Source organism: Rhinatrema bivittatum, chromosome 1, assembly GCF_901001135.1.
Source record: "Rhinatrema bivittatum chromosome 1, aRhiBiv1.1, whole genome shotgun sequence".
NCBI classification, from domain to species: domain Eukaryota; kingdom Metazoa; phylum Chordata; class Amphibia; order Gymnophiona; family Rhinatrematidae; genus Rhinatrema; species Rhinatrema bivittatum.
The window spans coordinates 653625835-653641053 of record NC_042615.1 but is presented as its reverse complement, the minus strand read 5'-3'; the positions used below and the strand labels follow the sequence as shown (position 1 = coordinate 653641053).

At 44.4% G+C, this 15219-nt stretch overlaps 1 protein-coding gene across 4 annotated transcripts in view; it reads left to right on the top strand.

Annotated features, from left to right (window-relative positions):
* Positions 1-15219, top strand: part of SLF1 (SMC5-SMC6 complex localization factor 1) — a 358950-nt gene that overhangs the window by 322193 nt on the left and 21538 nt on the right. For all 4 annotated transcript variants that reach the window (XM_029573230.1, XM_029573211.1, XM_029573221.1 and 1 more), the window contains one exon: positions 6374-6507. In XM_029573230.1, the coding sequence (XP_029429090.1) occupies positions 6374-6507 (134 nt within the window). The remainder of the gene's footprint in view (positions 1-6373; positions 6508-15219) is intronic.

The following is a 15219-nucleotide window of genomic DNA, read 5'->3' as shown; positions in this document are numbered from 1 at the left end:
GTACTTCAGGGTGCAAGTCTGAAGACTTAAGCCAGGCCCATCTTGTTGCCTAAATAGCAGTTGCAGATACCCTGGAAGCGGTGTCAAAGATATCATAAGAAGATCTTATTTCATGCTTCCCTGCCTCAAAACCCTTGTGTACTAGGGTTAGAAGTTGTTCCTGGAATTGCTGAGGCAGGGACTTTGCAAAGTATTGTATCTGCTTGGATAAGACCCTGTTGTACTGGGTCATATACAGCTGGTAGGAGGCGATCCAAGAGATAAGCATTGATCCCTGGAAGACACGCCGGCCAATAGCATCCAGGAATTTCTGTTCTTTTCATGGGGGAAAGGAAGAGTGGGGTTTTGATCTTTTTGCCCTTTTTTGGGCAGATTCTACAACCACAGATTGGTGATCCAGCTGAGGTTTCTGGAATCCTGGGGCTGACTGGACCAAATAAGTGGTATCAGCTTTTCTGTTGACTGGTGCAACAGAACCAGGGTGTTCCCAGTTCTTTTTGAGGAGATCCAAAAGAACCTGGTGAATAAGGATGGAGGTTATTTCCTTGGGAGCATCCAGGAATTGTATCAGCTCCATCATTTGATGTCTGTCATCTTGTTCAGTCTGCAATTGGAAAGGAACCAATTCAGACATTTCCTTCACAAAATTTATGAAGGATAGGGCCTCTGGAGGAGAACGCTTCCTGCTTTCAGTAGGAGAAGGTGGCGATGGCACGCCCACCCGTCCATGTGCTTTCATTGGCTTGAGCGCCCGTCAATTTGGGCGCTCAAGCCAATGCAAGTACGCTTTGCTTCGCTCGCGCTGTTACGTCAGGCGCTTCGCTGGCTCTAGCCATTGGAGCCGAGAGCCCGAACCGCGCCGCGGAGTACCTGCTGGAACATCATTGAGAGCCAGGAGAACCGGGACCTGCACGGGGGACCAATGGAAGCCGCTTCGCCGCCGGCTGCCCCCTCCGGAGGACGGCAGAGAAGGCTGAAAGGGCTGAAAAAGCAACAAAAGGTAAGTTGGTACATGTCGAGTTGCTTCGGGAGGAGGGGATTTTAGGTTTTTAGGTTTCCTTTTGGGGGAAAGTTTGCCGTCTACCCTTACCTCTGCCTCTAACGCAGGGGTAGGGGTAGGTGGTAAATTAGCAGGTTAAACGCGCGGCAAAACTGCAGGTTAAAAAAGCGATAGTCGGGGCGCGCGTTACTGTATGGGAGGGAATAGCTAATTTGATCGTTTACATCTAATATACATACGGGCGAAAGGGGTTACCCGGTGATTTAAAGAGGCAGTAAGAATGGGTTAAAGGGAATAGTGTATCGCGGGTTGGACTAACGCGGCCGAAAAGTGAGTAGAAAGCGGATTAGAAGCAGGGTAACCGCGGCCGCACTTTACTGTATTGACCTGCAAGTATGGTATCCATTACTTCAGGATCTCTCCATTCGTAGGCACATTCCCTTGGGAACTGACCCACTTCTGATCACTCAGAACGACGGGTGCCTACACCACCCCAATCTTCAAGCTTTGTCTCTGCTGGCCTGGATGTTGAAAGGTTAATTCTTCAACCACTTAACCTTTCGGAGCCAGTTTCCCGTGTCCTGAGTGCTTCACGGAAGCCTTCCACGAGAGAGTCTTACCTATACAAATGGAACAGGTTTAAGTCATGGTGTTCTTCTCAATCCCTTGATCCCTTTTTCTGTTCCACCACAAAGTTTCTAGACTATCTCTGGCACTTGTCAGAATCAGGTCTAAAAACTTCCTCTATCAGAATGCATGTCAGTGCGGTGGCCACCTTCCATAAAGGTGTCGGGGATGTTCCTATTTCAGTACAATCCCTCGTAACACGTTTTCTGAAAGGCTTCACCTCAAGCCTCCACTACACCCTCCGGCCCCCTCTTGGGACCTCAATCTGGTTTTGGGGTGGCTCATGAAATCACCATTCGAGCCTCTCCCATCCTGTGATCTTCGCTACCTCACATGGAAAGTGATTTTTCTTTTGGCAATTACATCTGCTCACAGAGTTAGTGAGTTACAGGCCTTCTGCAGGACCTGGGCAGTACTCTGCACTCACCCTAAGTTCTTACCTAAGGTAGTATCGGAGTTTCACATTAATCAATCCATTATACTACCTACCTTCTTTCCCAGGCTCGACTCCAATCTTCTTACCTAAGGTAGTATCGGAGTTTCACATTAATCAATCCATTATACTACCTACCTTCTTTCCCAGGCTCGACTCCAATCCAGGAGAACAGGCTTTGCATACCCTTGACTGCAAACAGGCTATAACCTTCTATCTAGACCGTACAGCTGCCCACAGGAAAAGCACTCAATTGTTTGTCTCTTTCCATTCCATCAAATTGGGGCAGCCTGTGGATAAGCAGACTCTCTCCTCCTGGTTAGCGGACTGCATATCCTTTTGCTGTAGGCAAGCAGGCATTCCACTTCAAAACCATGTTAAAGCACACTCTGTGAGGGCCATGACGACTTCAGTAACACACCTACGCTCGGTGCCGCTTCCTGACATTTGCAGGGCTGCTTCCTGGAGTTCTCTCCATACCTTTACAGCCCATTATTGCTTAGACAAGGCCGGAAGACAAAATTCCATCTTCGGCCAGTCAGTCTTGCGCAACCTTTTTACAACTTGATGTACCAACACCCTTCCGCCTGCCCATTAGGGTTCAGGATGCCCTCTACCAAATTCTACCCCAGTCCTTGTGCCTATTGCACATCTTGGGTACATTTGGTGCATTTCTCGGAAATCCTCAGCTCTGTACTCATCCATATGTGAGGACTACCATCCTGCTTGTCCTGTGAGAAAGCAAATGTTGCTTACCTGTAACAGGTGTTCTCACAGGACAGCAGGATGTTAGTCCTCACGAAACCCGCCTGCCGCCCCGCGGTGTTGGGTTCGTTACGTTTTCTTATTTTATTTTTCGGCACTTCCTGTAGCTTTAAACATAACTGAAGAGGGACCCATGCTGGCTGCAGGTTTAGTGCCATGCTGGGCATGCCCAGTAGGTGCTAGTCAAAGTTCTAGAAACTTTGACAAAAGTGTTCCGTGATTGGGCTCCATCCTGTGATGTCACCCATATGTGAGGACTAACATCCTGCTGTCCTGTGAGAACACCTGTTACAGGTAAGCAACATTTGCTAAACTCAAGATCTACAGACATGCTTCTCATCAGGAGCAGCAGTAAAGTTACGCGGATATCTAGCATATGCGCTGCAGTTTTGGTTTTAAAATTGTTATTCATGTAAGTTTTGGCCCCACCCTGAAACACCCATGTCCCAACTCTTCTCTGCCCCCTTATGTATTTATTTATTTAATATCTTTTAATATACCAATGCTCAAGACCATGTCTTATCGAACCGGTTTACATGGAACTAGGGTAAAAAGAACTGCCAAACCAAATGCAAGGAAGATAAAAGTTACATTAAACAGGGAGAAAAAACATGGGCTTAGGAAGACAGGAAAGAATATAAATTAAAACAACTGGAGTGACAAAAGTCATCCTTAAAACATAAATTAAGTAACTGGACATATGATCTTGCTGGATTTCTCTGGAGGTTTATCTTAGGCAATTAATAGAAGTTGCATTTCTTGGGAAAGAGGATCAGGGGAGGTAAACTGGGGAGGTGTCGGGCGGGGCAGGAGGCGGGGGGGGGGGGGTAGGAGAAGGGAGAGGGATTGGCAAGGAGAGAGGGTCAATAATGGGTTGATAGAGTCTCCATCAGCAGTAGGCTTGGGCGAACAGCCAGGTTTTCAGTTTCTTTCTAAAGGATAGATGGCATTGTTCCTGGCGTATCTCGGGAGGAAGCGAGTTCCAATGGAGCGGACCTGCAGTTGAAAGTGCTCGTTTATGAACGGAGTTGTGGACCAAGGATTTGATGGGGGGAGCCTGAAGAGAGCCTTTGTATGCTGATCTGATCGGCCTTGTGGAAGCGTGAAATTCAAGAGGGATGGAGAGTTGGAGTGAGGATTGCTGGTAGATAGATTTATGAAAGTGTTCTGTGGAAGTAGGTGGAACATAATTTCAAGGGGTAGAATGTTACCCAACAACAAGAGTTGAGCCTACTAATTAACTAGAGGAAATAATGCCAAGGCTTCAAAACTCAACAGAAGCGTGCAGATGGTTAGTCTGGAATCTAGACTACAAATGCAGATGATGGTAAGTTATCTGGAGAGTTTTTCATTTGATAGTCAAAAAAAAAAAAGTATTTGTGAAAATTTGTCTGTTTTTACATTAACACGAGGAAGCACTGAAATTAGAAAAAAAATGTTCTTCTTAAAAAGCACTAAGATTAGCAGAGATAGAGAAAATAATAATATATGAAAACAGATACAAATTTGGGTTTGTAATTTGCAAATGATTAAATTCACATACTAATGTTTAACGTCTATTGAGCACTAGCTTTTTCTTCTATATGATTCTTGTAATAGTTGTGGAACTGTGAACCAACCCAGCAACATTATGTATTACAATCAGGCTTAATTTCCATCTTAAATTTCTATTGCTGGAAATACAGCTGAGATGTCTATTTTTTGTGAGCGGTTTCCTATGTACTCCCTTGATAAACCAGTACCTGCTCGTCTATTCCCCAGGAGATGTGAGAACTGCTCCAACAGTGATCCAAGCCTTGATCAGCACAAAGAAATGAACTTTAGCTGGGAATCATGCCATAGTCCTCTGCTTGCCAGCCTACTAACCTTAGGGCTTTCTGTCTGTCCTATTAGCATATATCTGTGACACCCTAGCTATCTTGATTATTCCATCCAGTAATATGTTGGACAGCAATAATATGAATGTTTAGATTTGCTGTCCAACATATTACTGGATGGAATCAAGATTGATATATACAGTGGCTTGCAAAATAATTCGACCCCCACCCCCTAAAATGTCTGGAGATTTGTGTGGATTACATATAACACACACATTATTCCAGATAGTTCTTGGATATCCCAGTGAGCACAGTTGGATCAATTGTGAGAAAATGGAAGCAGCATCATACCACCCGGACACTGCCTAGACAAGGCCATCCCTCAAAACTTAGTGTCAAAGCAAGGAGGAGACCTGTGAGAGAAGCCACAGAGAGGCCAACAGTCACTTTGAAGGAGCTGCAGGGTTCAGTGGCTGAAACTGGAGTGGAAGTGCAACAGCCATATCAATAGCTCTGCATACAACTGGCCTGCATGGGAGGGTGGCTAGAAAGAAGCCATTACTGAAGAAAAACCACATCAAAGCATGACTGGAGTTTACCAGAAAGCATTAGGATGACCCAGCTAAAATGTGGGATAAGTTTGTATGGTCAGATGAGACAAAAATGGAGATTTTTGGCCAAAATTCAAAACGCTGAGGTGGTGCAAACCTAACATTGTCCATTCCTTAGCAAACACCATCTGAACAGTAAAGTGTGGGGATGCTTTTCCTCAGTGGGGACTGAGCATCTTGTTAAAATTAAAGGATGGTGCCACATACAGAGAAATATTGCAGGACAACCTGCTTCAGGCTGCAAAAAAACTAAAACTTGAGAGAAAGTTCACCTTTCAGCAGGACAATGATCCCAAGCACAAGGCAAAAGCAACTCGGGAGTGGCTGAACAAAAAAAAGGTAAATGTTCTGCAATGACCAAGTCAAAGTCCAGATGTCAATCTAATCAAGAATTTGTGGCATTGTTTGAAAATTGCAGTCCATAAACATCATCCAACCAACCTGAACAACCTAGAGCAAATCTGCAAGGAAGAATGGGCAAAAATCACTCCCAAACAGTGTGCAAAGCTGGTAGAAATTTACCCCTGCAGACTGTTATTGCAGCAAAATGTGGTTCTACCAAGTACTACTATGAAGGGGTGAATACTTATGCAAGCAGCATTTTTCAGTTTTTTATTTTATTTTATTTTACAAAAAATACAGAGAAATAATGAATTGTGACTTTGAAAATTTACTTTAAGAGCATGCTAGTCTGCAATAAACATACTGTCTGGAACAAATATGACTTTTTAGAGTGTCGAGTACTTTTGCAAGCCACTGTATATGTGTGTGTTTGTGTGTATATATAGATAGAAATAGATATAGTAAGTAATAACTGGTACTTAAAAATTATCTTAATAAAGAGAATACCCATATATTTTCAAATGGATGTTTCAAGTGTTTGTCACACATTTTTATTACAGCTTACAAAAAGATTAAAAAAAAACATAATTATTGCAGTAAATACTACTCACCAAAAAATGTTAAAACCATATCTCAATCATACACAATCCACTTGAAACATCCATTTGAAAATATATGGGTAATTCCCATTTTTTGTTTTCCATATATATATTTTTTGTTTGTTTATTTGTACATAGTTGAGTATTAAAATAAACTTCCATCATTAATTTCTTTCTAGTGAACTGAATGTTGGAAATTGCACACCATTAGCAACAAAGTTAAGAACAAAACTGGAAGGAAAATTGACTCATTCCAAAGAAAACTGCTTGTCATTAAACCAAGAGGAGCATTTTTGCAAGCATAACACTAAAGGTATTCTTAGTGTAAAAATTAATTTATGATAACTTTATATGGCTGTAATCAGTACTTTTGAGTTTAAAACACTTGTACTATTGAAAGTATGAGCTAAAATATTGACATATATCCAAGAAATAATTTCTAGTGACCCAAGACCCATATTTTCAATATTTCTTCTTTCATACTGTAACAGTGATGGTTCTGTAAGTAGAGAATCAAACTGCCTCCTGCCTATCAGTCCAGTACAAAGATTATGATGTCTAATACGGCCCATCTAATCTGTCCAATTTAAAGTTTTGGGGTTTTTTGTAGTTTAGACCCCGGTTAATCTTTGTCTTTCCCTTTACTTCTTTGCAACTAGGGATCCTCTGTGCTTTTTTGATGCTTTGCTTGAATTATTTTACTGTTTTGTCTTCACCATCTTCACTAGGAGACTGTTCCATGCATCTTGCCATCATTTCTGTGAAGAAATACTTTCTAATGTTTTCCTAAAGCTATCCTTTTAGAGATTCATATTATGACCAATTGATTTCTAAAATGTCCTTTCGACTGAAAAACATTTATTTTGCATCATTTATACCTTTGATGTATATCTCATTTGCTTGAGGTACCCTTTTCTTAGCTTACACATATTTAGGTCCTAAAGTCTCATTGGTTGCCTTTCTCTGAACTACCTATATTTTGTATATATTCTTCAGGATGTGTGGCCTCCAGAACTGAACACAATACTCCAGATGAAGTCTCACCATTGACTCATACAAAGGCATAATCTTTTTTTTTCTACTGGTTATATTTAACATCTGGCAGGTTAAAACCTCTCACCAGCAACACCACGATTTCCACAATGTATGTAGATACGGAAGTCCTCCTATCCCTTTTTCAATACCATATTGGCCATCCCGCCACGCCCAAAATGACATGAGGCATTGACTCGATAAACTTCTTTTAAGTGGGATTATTATGGCTGCTGCACAAAATGGAATTCCAAACCAAAACTTATGTCAAACATAAATTGTCATTTGAATACATACGTCAATGATAACATTGTATATAAACATTCTAGCCTACTATGCTATACCTAAGCTAGCATCTCACAAGGTGAACAACCTTCACTATTGTTTGGCAATGGCTGTTGCTGCCTATATGCCTTTTTTATTAAGTGGCCATAGAATCCATTCCGTTGGTTCGGCTTCACATATCTGTTGGCTGGGACCCAGTTCCGTAAAAGTCCAAGTCATTGGATTGATCTTTGCTGACCTCATGTTTTCCTGCCAGTGAAGCAAAGAAAAGTGCCACTGTACTTACATAAAATCTCCATGCCTGCAGTTTGTTTGCAATTCTGTTGATGGCCTTTCACTTTGCCCTTTACTTGCAAGCTGGCCACCCCGCCACACCCCGGTAATAACTCCTCATTTGACATGGGGACTCCCCTACTATTTAAATGCTGTAGCTATCACTCTCTATAATTGCCTCCAACACATCTTGTAAATATGTGTTAAATATGTTCAGAGCTATTACTATATTCCATATTGGGAATTAAATATTTGTTTCCGGTCAAGGGTAACAAAAAGATTTGTGAGTTTTTAAGCCCCAGTTTCTTCGAAGCCATTGCCATGCAAGTAAACATAGATATAATAATACATTTCTATTCACCAATTTTTTTAAAATTCTTTATCTCTAGTATGGAATAAGTACTTTAGTGACCATGGCGAGAAATCATGCTGTCAAGCATACTCTTTTCACAGTAGGCATATTTATCTGTGAACCATTCATCAATAGAACACAATGAACATGCCACATTGTAATATCTAAGATCTGGGAAGTCCAGCCCTCCAGCTTCTCTACTACACATTAATTTAACATAGCTAATCCTGGCATTTTTCCCATTCTAAATAAAAGTAAGAAAGGAGGATTTAAGCAGCAATAAATCCCTTCAAGTAAGCCAACACAGAAGCATCTGCAATTTATATAAAATTTTAGGTATGATCACCATCTTCAAGAGCAGACATCTCACCATAAAAGAGAGAAGTGACTGCCAGGCCTGCAACAGTTCTTATAGTTGATATGACATCCACAATATTCAGTGCATATAGAGTATTAAGATCCCGGGAACCCAAATCCCTAGATGTTTTATTTGTTGCCCAAGCAAATGGAAAAGGGCCTTCTCAAGATTGCATGGTGTTTGGGTTATCGCCAAAGCTTCAGATTTATCAAAGTTAATTTATCAAAGTTAATTCATCAAAGTTAATTATTAACCCCATGACCGATTGGAATTGTGCCAACAGGTTTACAGTCTGGGTGATACTTTGTTTTGAACAATCAAGAGTAGAATATTATTAGCAAACATGCCAATTTTTAACAAATGTCCGCCTACTGAGATAATCCAAAAATCTTTTTCCTCTCTCAATTTTATAGCTAACTGTTCTATTGCCAATATGAATAGAAGAGGAAAGAGAGGGCAGCCCTGTCTAACCACAAATCGTAACTGGAATTGGGACAAAATAGTATCATTGATTAGAATTTGTGCACTCTGATCTTTATATAGTACGTCCAGCCAATGTAGCTTATTGCTGTTGAAGACAAATTTTGTCAAGGCCCAAAATATGTAATCCCACGTAAAGGAGTCTAAAGCCTTTCAACGTTGAGGCTAAGGATCATTGCTTGTTTATTTTCCTGCTGACATAAAGCCATTGTATTTATTTTTTTATTTATTTAAACAGTTTTATATACCGTTGTGTGGACAATGTCCATCTCGACGGTTTTCACTTCATCAAGAATAAAACAGGAAAAAGAAAAAATACAAACTTCTCATAATTATAAATATCACTAAACTATATTAAATTAGCAAAACTATAAAATTACCATAAACTAAAAGAGCAAAGAATAAAAGGTTTAACATACTAAAATAATAACAAGATTAAAATGAAGTATTAAGAACCTGCTAAAAAACAAAATTGCCTTGAAACTCCTCTACTCACTCTTGCTCATCTACGTATGCTTGGTGGAATAACCATCAGGCCTATCCTGTAAAGTGCGGCCGTGTTTACCCTGCTCCTAAGCCGCTTCTAACTCACGTTTCGGCCGCGTTAGCCCTTCCTGCGATCCCGAATCCCCTTTAACCTACTCCTACCGCGTCCTAAATTCCCCGGGTAACCCCTTCCGCCCGCGGCATGCATATTGCATGCAAACGAGCGAATTAGCGCGATATTGCATGCAAACGAGCCAATTAGCTATTCCCCTAGCATCCCGTAACCCGCGCCCCGACTAACGCTACCTTTCCCTGCCGTTTTGTCGCGCGTTTAACCTGCAAATTTACCGCCTACCCTGACCCCTGCGGTAGAGGCAGGGGTAAGGGTAGGTGGCAAGCTTTCCCCCAGCCCCCGCTCACCTGCCCCGGCCGCGATCATGGGTGCCGGTCTCCGTGGCAGCCCCAGTCCTCTCCCCTCCTCCAGAAGCCAAAAAAAAAAAAAAAAAGCGAAAAAAACGTTGCAGCCCCCCTCCGATGTCCGGACTGGGGCTGCCACGGAGACTGCAACGGCAAAGCGAGTTTTCAGTGTCCCCCCTCCTCTCGGAGCAGGGAGCGAAAAGCCGCCTTGCTCCGGGAGGGGGGGGGGGGGACACTGACGGCGGCGAAGCAACGCAGAAGCAACGGCGAAACGACTTTTCAGTGTCCCCCCCTCCTCTCGGAGCAGGGCGCGAAAAGCCGCCTTGCTCCGGGAGGAGGGGGGACACTGACGGCGGCGAAGCAACGCAGAAGCAACGGCGAAACGACTTTTCAGTGTCCCCCCTCCCTCTCGGAGCAGGGCGCGAAAAGCAGCCTTGCTCCGGGAGGGGGGGGGGGGGGACACTGACAGCGGCGAAGCTTTCCCCCAGCCCAGACACCGGCAAAACTTGCTGTTTTGCAGCCATGAGCAGGAACGCGAAGATCTGGCTCCGATAGCTCCTCTCGACAAGATGGCCGCCTGCACGGGGAAAGAGTACAATTGGCCGCTGAAGACGTGACATCACGACATCACGTCTTGAGCGGCCAATTGTACTCTTTCCCCGTGCAGGCGGCCATCTTGTCGGGAGGAGCTATCGGAGCCAGATCTTCGCGTTCCTGCTCGTGGCTCATGGCTGCAAAACAGCAAGTTTTGCCGGTGTCCGGGCTGGGGGAAAGCTTCGCCGCTGTCAGTGTCCCCCCCCCCTCCCGGAGCAAGGCTGCTTTTCGCGCCCTGCTCCGAGAGGGGGGGGGACACTGAAAAGTCGTTTCGCCGTTGCTTCTGCGTTGCTTCGCCGCCGTCAGTGTCCCCCCCCTCCCGGAGCAAGGCTGCTTTTCGCGCCCTGCTCCGAGAGGGGGGGACACACTGAAAAGTCGTTTCGCCGTTGCTTCTGCGTTGCTTCGCCGCCGTCAGTGTCCCCCCCCCCCCCTCCCGGAGCAAGGCTGCTTTTCGCTCCCTGCTCCGAGAGGAGGGGGACACTGACAGCGGCGAAGCAACTTACTTTTGCACCCGATCGGACCAGACTTCCTGGTATCTGTCATTTCAAATGACATTTGAAATGACAGATACCAGCGTGGTGTGAAGCCTTAGGCCCGCGCACCCAGGATCCTGTATAGGCGCTCTATCCAGTATCCTGGGTTGCGCGGGACTAAGGCTTTTCGGACGCGGCTTACATTTACATATAATTAGGCTTCAGGATCGAGCGGTAGGTGAGCTGCACTGTGCGGGCGGTAACCGCGGGTGCCGTAGGCACTAACGCAGCTCTTCCTACCGCTCGGTACTGGATCACCCTGCATGTTTTTACTTCTTTCCTAAATTTCTTCTTATCATGCTGCAATCTCAATGCCATTGGCATTTTATTCCAGTATTTAGGACCCGCAATCGATAAAGCTCGCTCTCGAACTTCACACAAGTGGGCAGATCTAATGTTCGGGATTGAAAGAAGTCCTTTGTTTGACAATCTCAAATTGCGTTGCGGTACATGTAATCTTATTGCTGTATTTAACCAATCTGTCATGTCTCCGTGTAGAATTTTGTGAATAATACATAAAACTTTAAAAATTATCCTCTGTTCAGTTGGGAGCCAGTGTAAATCTTTCAATACTGGAGTGATATGGTCTCTCCTTCTAGTACCCGTTAAAATATGTGCCATGGTATTCTGTAAAATCTGCAGCGGCCGTAATGTGCTTTTTGGCAGGCCAAGCAACATTGCATTACAGTAATCTAGTCCTGTGAACATCATTGTTTGTAATACCGTTGTAAAATTTTCTTGGGAGAGCAAAGGTTTAAGGCGTCTCAGTATCATTAATTTACAGTAGCCTTCCCTAACTTTCGGGCCAATCCTGTATCGTGCGGTAGGAAGAGCTGCGTTAGTGCCTACGGCACCCGCAGTTACCGCCCGCACAGAGCAGCTCACCTACCGCGCGATCCTGAAGCCTAATTATATGTAAATGTAAGCCGCGTCCGAAAAGCCTTAGTCCCGCGCAAACCAGGATACTGGATAGAGCGCCTATACAGGATCCTGGGTGCGCGGGCCTAAGGCTTCACGCCACGCTGGTATCTGTCATTTCAAATGTCATTTGAAATGACAGATACCAGGAAGCAACGGCGGCAACAGCGCAGAAGCAACGGCGAAAGGACTTTTCAGTGTCCCCCCTCCTCTCGGAGCAGGGCGCGAAAAGCTGCCTTGCTCCGGGAGGAAGGGGGACACTGACAGCGACGAAGCTTTCCCCCAGCCCGGACACCGGCGAAGCCAGAAGACAGCGGCGGAGAAACGGCGAAACGACTGTCAGTGTCCCCCCTCCTCTCGGAGCAGGGCGCGAAAAGCCGCCTTGCTCCGGGAGGAGGGGGGACACTGACAGCGGCAAAACTTTCCCCCAGCCCGGACACCGGCAAAACTTACAATTTTGCAGCCATGAGCCACGAGCAGGAAGGCGAAGATCTGGCTCCGATAGCTCCTCCCGACAAGATGGCCGCCTGCACGGGGAAAGAGTACAATTGGCCGCTCAAGACGTGATGTCGTGACGTCACGTCTTCAGCGGCCAATTGCACGCTTTCCCCGTGCAGGCGGCCATCTTGTCGGGAGGAGCTAAGGCAGGCCAGATCGTGTTCGTGCTCGTGGCTGCAAAAAAGTAAGTTTTTTGCCGGTGTCCAGGCTGGGGGAAAGTTTTGCCGCTGTCAGTGTCCCCCCTCCTCCCGGAGCAAGGCGGCTTTTCCGCCCTGCTCCGAGAGGAGGGGGGACACTGACAGTCGTTTCGCCGTTTCTCCATCGCTGCTTGTGCGCTGTCAGTGTCCCCCCTCCTCCCGGAGCAAGGTGGCTTTTCGCGCCCTGCTCCGAGAGGAGGGGGGACACTGACAGTCGTTTCGCCGTTTCTCCGCCGCTATCTTCTGGCTTCGCCGGTGTCCGGGCTGGGGGAAAGCTTCGCCGCTGTCAGTGTCCCCCCTCCTCCCGGAGCAAGGCGGCTTTTCGCGCCCTGCTCCGGGAGGGGGGAGAAGAGACAAGCGGCGAAACAACTTACTTGCACAGGGGAAAGCGGTCTCCGTGGCAGCCCCAGTCCTCTCCCCTCCTCCCAAAGCCAAAAAAAAAAAAAAAGCTTTTTTTTTTGGCTTCGGGAGCAGGGGAGAGGACTGGGGCTGCCACGGAGACCGGCACCCATGATCGCGGCCGGGGCAGGTGAGCGGGGGCTGGGGGAAAGCTTGCCACCTACCCTGACCCCTGCCTCTACCGCCTGGGTCAGGGTAGGCGGTAAGTTTGCAGGTTAAACGCGCGACAAAGCGGCAGGGAAAGGTAGCGTTAGTCGGGGCGCGGGTTACGGGATGCTAGGGGAATAGCTAATTCGCTCGTTTGCATGCAATATCGCGCTAATTCGCTCGTTTGCATGCAATATACATGCCGCGGGCGGAAGGGGTTACCCGGGGAATTTAGGACGCGGTAGGAGTAGGTTAAAGGGGATTCGGGATCGCAGGAAGGGCTAACGCGGCCGGAACGTGAGTTAAAAGCGGCTTAGGAGCAGGGTAAACGCAGCCGCACTTTACAGGATTGGCCCGTTTCTTCGTAATATAGGCATGACAATTAAATTCCGTATCAACATAGAAGCCTAAGTTTCTTGTTACATTTTCTACTTTCACATTATTATTGTCATTATTTAAGCTTAGCATTGGTTCATCATATATTCTTTTCCTATCTAAAATAAAAAATTTCTCCAAGTTTAAAATTAATTTTAGTTGTGTTAAAACTTGTCTAATAATTTCTAAGTACATTCTGATCAATTTAAAAATATCGGAAACAGAATCTGAATGTCATCAGTATAAACAAAATAAATTAAATCGAGACCTGTTAACAGGTGACACAGAGGGAGCAAATAGATATTGAACAATGTCGCCGACAGCGCCGAACCCTGGGGAACCCCTGTCATTAACTTAATAGTTTCTGAGAATTTGTCATTTATTTTAACTGAAAAAAGTTCTATTTTCTAGGAAGGAGCTAAACCATTTTAATGTTACATCATTCAGGCCAATTTCTGCAAGTCTCGTTAACAGTAGTTTATGATCGACCATATCGAAAGCCGCCAATAGGTCTAAAAGCACAAGTATGTATCTCATTCCACAATTGAAGCCTCTCAGGACAGTATCATTTAACGACAGCAGTAGTGACTCAGTACTATGATTCTTTCGAAAACCGTGCTGTGTAGGAAAGAGAATTTCATTACATTTGAGATGTTCTATTAGTTGTTTATTTACCACCTTTTCAATTAGTTTCGCTATAAACGGCAAAATTGAAATTGGTCTGTAATATTTAAAGTTTGAAACATCGAGATCACCTTGTTTAAGGATCGGTCTCACTATTGCTTTTTTTTAAATCTCATGCATACTCCCTTCATTTAATGAATGATTTACTAATAACGTTAAAACTGGGGCTATTTCATGTATGCATTGTTTTAGGACTTGTGTATTAATTAAGTCAATGGGCCGGTTTGCCGGGTTTAACTTCCTTACCAGTTTCTCAATTTCCTCTACCGTTGTATTATTAAAATTGAACCATAGTGACATCTCTTTTTTTGGCATGGCAATTGTTTGATTATTATTTTTGTCTAATGTTTCAAGAAGATTTTCTATTTTCTTTTTAAAAAAGACGGCTAAATCGTTGCAATTTATATCAGACATTACACATTTTTAACCCTGTGGTGTCCTTTAACAAATCCTGTTTGGTCAATTTTTATCACATGGTGGAGGACTACATTAATTTTGTTAGTTAACACCACGGCCAAAATGTTCATATCAACATATATTAATGAGATAAGGCAATATGACCCGGCCTCAAGTGTATCCCTTCCCTTTTTCGGGTAAGACAAGTATCACAGACTGATTCGTATTTGGTGGGATGGTTTCCTGTGTACGTAAGTCATTGTAAAAATTGGCTAGGTCAGGGAGTACTGGGAACTTCCAACATCTTGAAAATCTCTGACCCTAGTCATATATCCCTGCTGCTTTTCCTGAGCTTAAGATCATGGATAACTTGAAAAATGTCCTCATCTCTTAACAGGCTGATTTAATCATTCCACCTGTTGATGGGAAAGGCTGGGCCAGTGAAAGTTTGTAAAAAAAAAAAAAAAAAAAAAAAAAAAAAAGTCTTTTGTACTTCATCTATTTCTTTATGTCTGTGTGCTCCCGATTAAAAAAAAAAATTGTAATGTCCTCTAGAACAGCGATTCTCAACCAGTGTGTCGCCATGCAATGGCAGGTTTGT